Source organism: Salmo salar, chromosome ssa09 (genome assembly GCF_905237065.1).
Source record: "Salmo salar chromosome ssa09, Ssal_v3.1, whole genome shotgun sequence".
Lineage (NCBI taxonomy): Eukaryota > Metazoa > Chordata > Actinopteri > Salmoniformes > Salmonidae > Salmo > Salmo salar.
This window is the reverse complement of record NC_059450.1, coordinates 37,206,194-37,213,757: the sequence shown is the minus strand read 5'-3', so window position 1 is coordinate 37,213,757 and position 7,564 is coordinate 37,206,194. Positions and strand designations below refer to the sequence as shown.

Here is a 7,564-nt window from a genome sequence, read left to right as displayed (position 1 = left end):
TTAACAGCTAAAACACACATTATTCTACATATGAACCCAGAGCAAGACGTAACACTGTAAAACACACATTATTCTACATATGAACCCAGATCAAGATGTAATTTATTTTTAGTCTCCACACTCCTTCCAGAGAAAAGAAGACGTGACCATTGAGGAACTACGTGTGCATGAGAGAGAGACAGAGAGAACTACCATGTGTGTGTGTGTGTGTGAGAGAGAGAGAGAGAGAGAACTACTGAGAGTTTTTGAGAGAGAGAACTACCAAGTGTGTGTGTGTGTGTGTGTGTGTGTGTGTGTGTGTGAGAGAGAGAGAGAGAGAACAACACTAGACAATACGGAACACAAAGATTTTACTATCTCATCCTGGATAATAACAGGGTTGGAGGTCATCTGCCTTTGGCCTAAAGAGCAGGATCCCAGACTTCATCAAATAAATTGGAAATATAGACATTGTCATCCTACAAGAAACATGGTATAAAGGCGACGGACCCACTGGTTGCCCTCTAGGTTACAGAGAGCTGGTAGTCCCATCCACCAAACTACCAGGTGAAACACGGAAGCGTCTCAGGGGTATGCTAATTCGGTATATAGCTAACCCACTCTATTAAATTAGTCCAAACAGGAACATTTTACATCTGGCTAGAAATGAATAAGGAAATTACCTCAACAGAGAAAAATGTCTTCATGTGTGCTACCTATATCCCCCCAATAAAATCCCCATACTTTAACAATGACAGCTTCTCCATCCTAGAGGGGGAGATCAACCATTTCCAGGCCCAGGGACATGTACTAGTCTGTGGCGGCCTAAATACCAGAACTGGACAAGAACCTGACACCATCAGCACACAGAGGGACAAACACCTACCTGGAGGTGACAGCATTCCCTCCCCCATATTCCCCCCAAGACAAACTATAACCACATAACCAACAAAAACATGTCACAACTCCTGCAGCTCTGTTGGACGCTGGGTATGTACATAGTCAATGTTAGGCTTCGAGGGGACTCTAATGGTAGGTACACCTACAGCTCATCTCTTGGCAGTAGTACTGTAGACTACTTTATCGCTGACCTCAACCCAGAGTCTCTTGGAGCGTTCACAGTCAGTCGACTGACACCCCTATCAGATCACACCAAAATCATATTCTACTTGAACAGAGCTTTGCCCAATCATGAGCCATCAAAGCCAAAGGAACTGAATAATATTAAGAAATGTGGAAATCTACAAAAAAATCTATTAGGCAACAACAAATTCAATCCCTTCTAGACAATTTCATGGACAAAATGTTTCACTGTAATAGTGAAGGTGTAAACTTGGCAGTAGAAAACCTAAACAGTATATAAAATATTTGTTTTTCAAGTAGACAATCTAAGAAAGATTAACAACAATGACAAATTGTTTGATGAAGAATGCAAAAACCTAAGAAAGAAATAGAGAAACCTATCCAACCAATAAAATAGAGACCCAGAAAACCTGAGCAAACGCCTTGACTATGGTGAATCACTAAAACAATACAGAAATACACTACAGAAAAAGAAGCAACAACACGTCAGAAAACAGCTCAATGTTGATTTCCAAAAAGTTTGACACAATTTGGCATGAGGGCCTACTATATTGATGGAAAGTGGTGTTGGGGGAAAAATATACAACATTATAAAATCCATGTTCACAAGCAACAAGTGTGTGGTTAAAATTGGCAAAAAAACACACACCTTTCTTTCCACAGGGCCGTGGGGTGAGACAGGGACGTAGCTTAAGCCCCATCCTCTTCAACATATATATCAATGAATTGGCGAGGGTACTAGAATGGTGTGCAGCACCCGGCCTCACCCTACTAGAATCTGAAGTCAAATGTCTACTGTTTGCTGATGATCTGGTGCTTCTCTCCCCAACCAAGGAGGGCCTACAGCAGCAAGACAAGTAAGACAGACAGTAAGACAAAATTAATGATGTTCCAAAAAAGGTCTAGTTGCCAGGACCACGAATAAGAATTCCATCTAGACACAGTTGCCCTAGAGCACACAAAAAAATGTACATACCTCGGCCTAAACATCAGCGCCACAGGTAACTTTCACAAAGCTGTGAACAACCTGAGAGACAAGGCAAGGACCTTCTACAACATCGAAAGGAACATAAAATTCTGACGAAAAATACTTGAATCAGTTATAGAACCCATTGCCCTATACGGTTGTGAGGTCTGGGGTCCGCTCACCAACCAACAATTCACAAAATGGGACAATCACCAAACTGAGACTGAATGCAGAATTCTGCTAAAATATACTCTGTGTACAACGTAAAACAACAAATAATGCAGGCAGAGCACCCGCTAATGATCAAAATCCAGAAAAGAGCCGTTAAATTCTGCAACCACCTAAAAGAAAGGGATTCCCAAACCTTCCATAACAAAACAATTACCTACGGAGAGATAAACCTGGAGAAGTGTCCCCTAAGCAAGCTGGTCCTGGGGCTCTGTTCACAAACACAAACAGACCTCACAGAGCCCCAGGACAGCAACACAATTAGACCCAACCAAATCATGAGAAAACAAAAAGATAATTACTTGACACATTGGAAAGAATTAACAAAAAAACTGAGCAAACTAGAATACTATTTGGCTCTAAACAGAGAGTACACAGTGGCAGAATACCTGACCACTGTGACTGACCCAAACTTATGGAAAGCTTTGACTATATACAGACTCAGTGAGCATAGTCTTGCTATTGAGAATGGCCACCATAGGCAGACCTGGAGAGAAGACAAGCTATGTTCACACTGCCCACAAAATGAGGTGGAAACTGAGATGCACTTCCTAACCTCCTGCCAAATGTACGACCATATTAGAAACACATATTTCCCTCAGATTACACAGATCCACAAAGAATTCGAAAAACAAACCCAATTTTGATAAACTCCCATATCTACTGGGTGAAATACCACAATGTGCCCTCACAGCAGCAATATTTGTGACCTGTTGCACAAGAAAAGGGCAACCAGTGAAGAACAAACACCATTGTAAATACAACCCATATTTATGTTTATTTATTTTCCCTTGTGTACTTTAACCATTTGCACATCGTTACAACACTGTCTATATACATAATATGATATTTGAAATGTCTTTATTCTTTACACTCTTCTGTGAGTGTAATGTTTACTGTTCATTTTATTGTTTATTTCACTTTTGTATATTATCTACTTCACTTGCTTGGGTAATGTTAACATATGTTTCCCATGCCAATGAAGCCCCTTGAATTGAATTGAATTGAAAGAGAGAGAGAGAGAGAGAGAGAGAGAGAGAGAGAGAGAGAGAGAGAGAGAGAGAGAGAGAGAGAGAGAGAGAGAGAGAGAGAGAATAACTAACAAGTGTGTGTGAGAGAGAGAAGTACTACCAAGTGTGTGAAAGTGAGAAGAACTGCCAAGTGTGTGTGAGAGAGAGAGAAGTCCTACCAAGTGTGTGAAAGAGAGAGAAGAACTGCCAAGTGTGTGTGAGAGAGAGAATAACTACCAAGTGTGTGTGTGAGAGAGAGAGAGAGAGAGAATAACTACCAAGTGTGTGTGTGAGAGAGAGAGAGAGTGAGAGCGAGAGAGAGAATAACTACCAAGTGTGTGTGTGAGAAAGAGAAGCGGGACAAGAAGAGGAGAAAGAGAGGGGGGGTCTAGAACTAGAACCGTTTTTTTAGGAGATCTGTGATCTTGGCAGACCTGAAGGCGAGCTGTGTGAAAGGGGTAGTGGAGTGGAGGAGAGGAGAGGAGGGCGGCAGGCTGACCACACTGGTCTACCTCTTCCTGAAAGCAACGCCACTCAGAGACAGGAAGTAAAGACACACAGAAAGAGGGGAGGGGAAAAGAAAGAGTCAGAGAGAGAGAATACTTTTCCTGTCACCTAACTTTTTGAAAACTGTGGAACTAGAGTGTGAAAAATAAAGATAGAGAGGAACACAGTGTGAGATAGAAAAAGGAGATTGAGAACAGATCCAAGGACATGGAGGAGTTCTCAGGCTACCAACATGGATTGTTCCAGTGGAGTTGTGTGTGACTGACGGAGGGGGTTGCTTTGAAGACGGACTTTAGGAAAGAGTTTGGAGTCTGAACGACAGAATGATGAAAACAGCTGTTCTCTCTCAGGAGACCGGAGCATCTACTGGGTATGAAGAATCAAACTCTGTTCCAACCATAGAAATATAATATCTAGAATGGGCTTAGAGCCTCTAACTGGTCCACGCCAGCGGTAGTAGAAAATATTTTTGTATCTCAGATTGTTATGACAATTCTCACATAGAAACTTAATTGGGAGGAAGGATGTTTTAAATGTTTTTACATTTGTATCACAAACCATTTTTGAGAAAATCATTATAAAAGTGGCCATTTTAGGTCCTTTTTAGACACGTCTCTTGTAAGACCCAATGATCTGTCAACCGTACATGATACAGACAACGTCTTGGAGCCATTATACTCCTTATAGTGTGCTCTAACATATGGAGTATGTCTAGATTCTGAAATATAATTTTCATGTTCCTTCATTCAACATAAAACATATTAACCTTTTTGATTTTGCTTATTTTTTACACATATAGTTTTTAACAATTTACTCTTCAAACACGTCAACTTTCCAGAGTGGGCTCTCTGGTACTTTTAATGACACATTCTATACATAGAAATTGACATTAAAGGTCATTAACCAATCCCCACCCTCCTTTAGGATTGCACATTCAGCAAGTTTATTGCACCTTTATTTAACTAGGCAAGTCAGTTAAGAACAATTGCTTATTTTCAGTGACAGCCTAGGAACAGTGGGTTAACTGCCTTGTTCAGGGGCAGAAAAACTGATTTTGACCTTGTCAGCTCAGGGATTCAATCTTGCAACCTCTCGGTTAATAGTCCAATGCTCTAACCACTAGGCTACCTACCACCCACAACAGCAGAGGGAGTTTCCTTTGAATCCATTTTCCCATTCACTGCATTGCTGGTGCTCTTAAAATGTATCATACCTTCAGAATTAGCAGAGAGCCCACTATGGAAATTTGATGTACTTGTAGATTATATTGTTCTGAACAATATCTATTCAAATTAACAAAATCAAAAAGAGTAGTTTTGAGATATCAATATTTTTTATTATGAATAAATTAATGTGAATAATTGCATTTCAGAATCTAGCCATACTCCATATTTGAGAGAACACTATAGGGAGTCTGTATCATGTACAGTTTACAGAGGTCTTACAAGAGACGTGTCTAAAAAGGACCGAAAATGCCCACTTTCATAATGATTTTTCAAAAAAATGGCCTTTTCAACAAACTGTCACCTTTTCTTTACTGCAACTCAGTATTAGGAAAGTAATATTACTGTTTAGTATACTCAGTGTATATGTACACCCTCTGGATGCTAATCTATCACAGGGCCTTACACCCAATCTATCTCCCTACTGCTGAGTGCCAAACAGGGATGCACCAGGTCCCATTTTTACAGTCTTTGGTATGACTCGGCCACGGATCCAACTCCCAACCTTCCAAACTCAGGGAGGCCATTGACTTGGTCTTCAGAGTAAATAGTATACATTTACCCCCAAGCTTTATTGCACAGAAAATTTTAAATTGGGTTGTGAACCCCCTGCCAGGACTGGGTAGAAATGAAAGCAAGGAGAAAGCAGCTTCAGAGGAAAATTGATTTTTAGATAAACTGAATCTGCTGAGAATGGGGGAAAATGTTCCAAACTGGAAAGGAATGAGACCGGCATATATGATGGAGGGCCCTGTGTTTTGGGATGTCACGTCACATGACCTCGATTTTTACCTTCATTTTAAGCCTTTTCCAGGAATGAGAATTACACCTAAATGAAATCAATTGTCTGAGGATGGTGCTGTCCATCTGACATAAAAAGAAAAGGTGACAGTTTGTTGAAAAGGCTTTAAATAGAGGTCCAGGTCAGGTGACATAGTTATCCAAAACACATGGCCCTACACATGAGTCATGGTTTACAAGCTTTTTCATGAACCTTCTCATCCCGCGGATCCTCCAGCAGAGGAGGCGGCTCCGGTTAGGGGCGTAACCCCCGCTCCGCCCGCTGATCCCTCCGCTTTTGTGTCACCGGACTCTGGATCGTCGCCGAAGGACCCGGACCGTGGATCATCACCAGAGGTTCTGGACTGCGGACTGCCGCTGGAGGTTTTGGACTGCGGGCCGTCTCAGGAGGTTCCGGACTGCGGGCCGTCTCAGGAGGTTCCGGACTGCGGGCCGTCTCAGGAGGTTCCGGACTGCGGGCCGTCTCAGGAGGTTCCGGACTGCAGGCCATCTCAGGAGGTTCCGGACTGGGAACTGTCGCCGGAAGCTCTGGACTGGGAACTGTTGCCGGAAGCTCTGGACTGGGAACTGTCGCCGGAAGCTCTGGACTGGGAATGCGCACTGAAGGCCTGATGCGTGGGGCTGGCACAGGTGGCGCCAGACTAGTAACACGCACCTCAGGGCGAGTGCGGGAAGCAGGAACAGGACACCCCGGACTGGGCAGGCGCACTGGAGGCCTGATGCGTGGGGCTGGCACAGGTGGCGCCAGACTGGTAATACGCACCTCAGGGCAAGTGCGAGGAGCAAGCACAGGGCATACCAGGCTGGATAGACTCACTGGAGGCCGGGTACGTGGGCAGGCACAGAATATACTGGGCCGTGGAGGCGCACTGGAGATCTCGAGCGTAGAGCTGGCACAACCCGTCCTGGCTGGATGCTCAACCTAGCTAGACATATGCGGGGCATGGGCACAGATCGCACCGGGCTGTGAATGCGCACTGGCGACACAGTGCGCATCACCGCATAACACTGTGCTTGCTTCGTCACTCACTCCCCACATTAAGCACGGGGAGTTGGCTCAGGTCTCCAACCTGACTCTGCCAATCTCCCCGTGTGCCCCCCCCAATTTTTTTTTTGGGGGGGGGCTGTCTCTCGCACTTGCCTCGTGGTTGGTATAGTGCCTCGTAATATCGCCGCTCCGCTTTCGCTGCCTCAATCTCCTCTTTAGGACGGCGATACTCCCCAGCCTGCCTCCAGGGTCCTTTCCAGTCCAATATCTCCTCCCAGGTCCATTCCTGTTTCTCCTGGGCACGCTGCTTGGTCCTTTGGTGGTGGGAGATTCTGTCACGGTTGTAGTAGGAAGGAGCTGACCAAAGTGCAGCGTGATTATCGTTCCACATTTTTATTGAACTGTGAAACTATGCAATATATATAAATAAACTGAATAACAAAACAACAAACCGTGACGCAGAGGTGAAACATACACTAACTCAAAGACAATCTCCCACAAACCCAGGTGGGAAAAACACCTACTTAGGTATGACCTCCAATTAGAGACAACGAGGACCAGTTGCCTCTAATTGGAGATCATCCCAAACAAAACCCAACATAGAAATACAAAACTAGAACATAGCAACATAGAAAAACTAAACTAGAAAACCCCCCTGTCACGCCCTGACCTACTCTACCATAGAAAATAACAGCTTTCTATGGTCAGGACGTGACATACAGTATATACACTTTTGTAATGATGTACAAAAGAGAAAATAAGTAAACATAAATATGGG

General features: G+C 43.6%; 1 protein-coding gene across 1 annotated transcript in view; it reads left to right on the top strand.

Annotated features, from left to right (window-relative positions):
* The first annotated feature begins 3,597 nt into the window (after positions 1 to 3,597).
* The window catches only part of rin3 (Ras and Rab interactor 3), a 29,004-nt gene continuing 25,037 nt past the window's right edge, over positions 3,598 to 7,564 (top strand). The window contains exon 1 of the mRNA XM_014211312.2: positions 3,598 to 4,144. Coding sequence (XP_014066787.1) covers positions 4,098 to 4,144 — 47 coding nt within the window. The 5' untranslated portion in view covers positions 3,598 to 4,097. The remainder of the gene's footprint in view (positions 4,145 to 7,564) is intronic.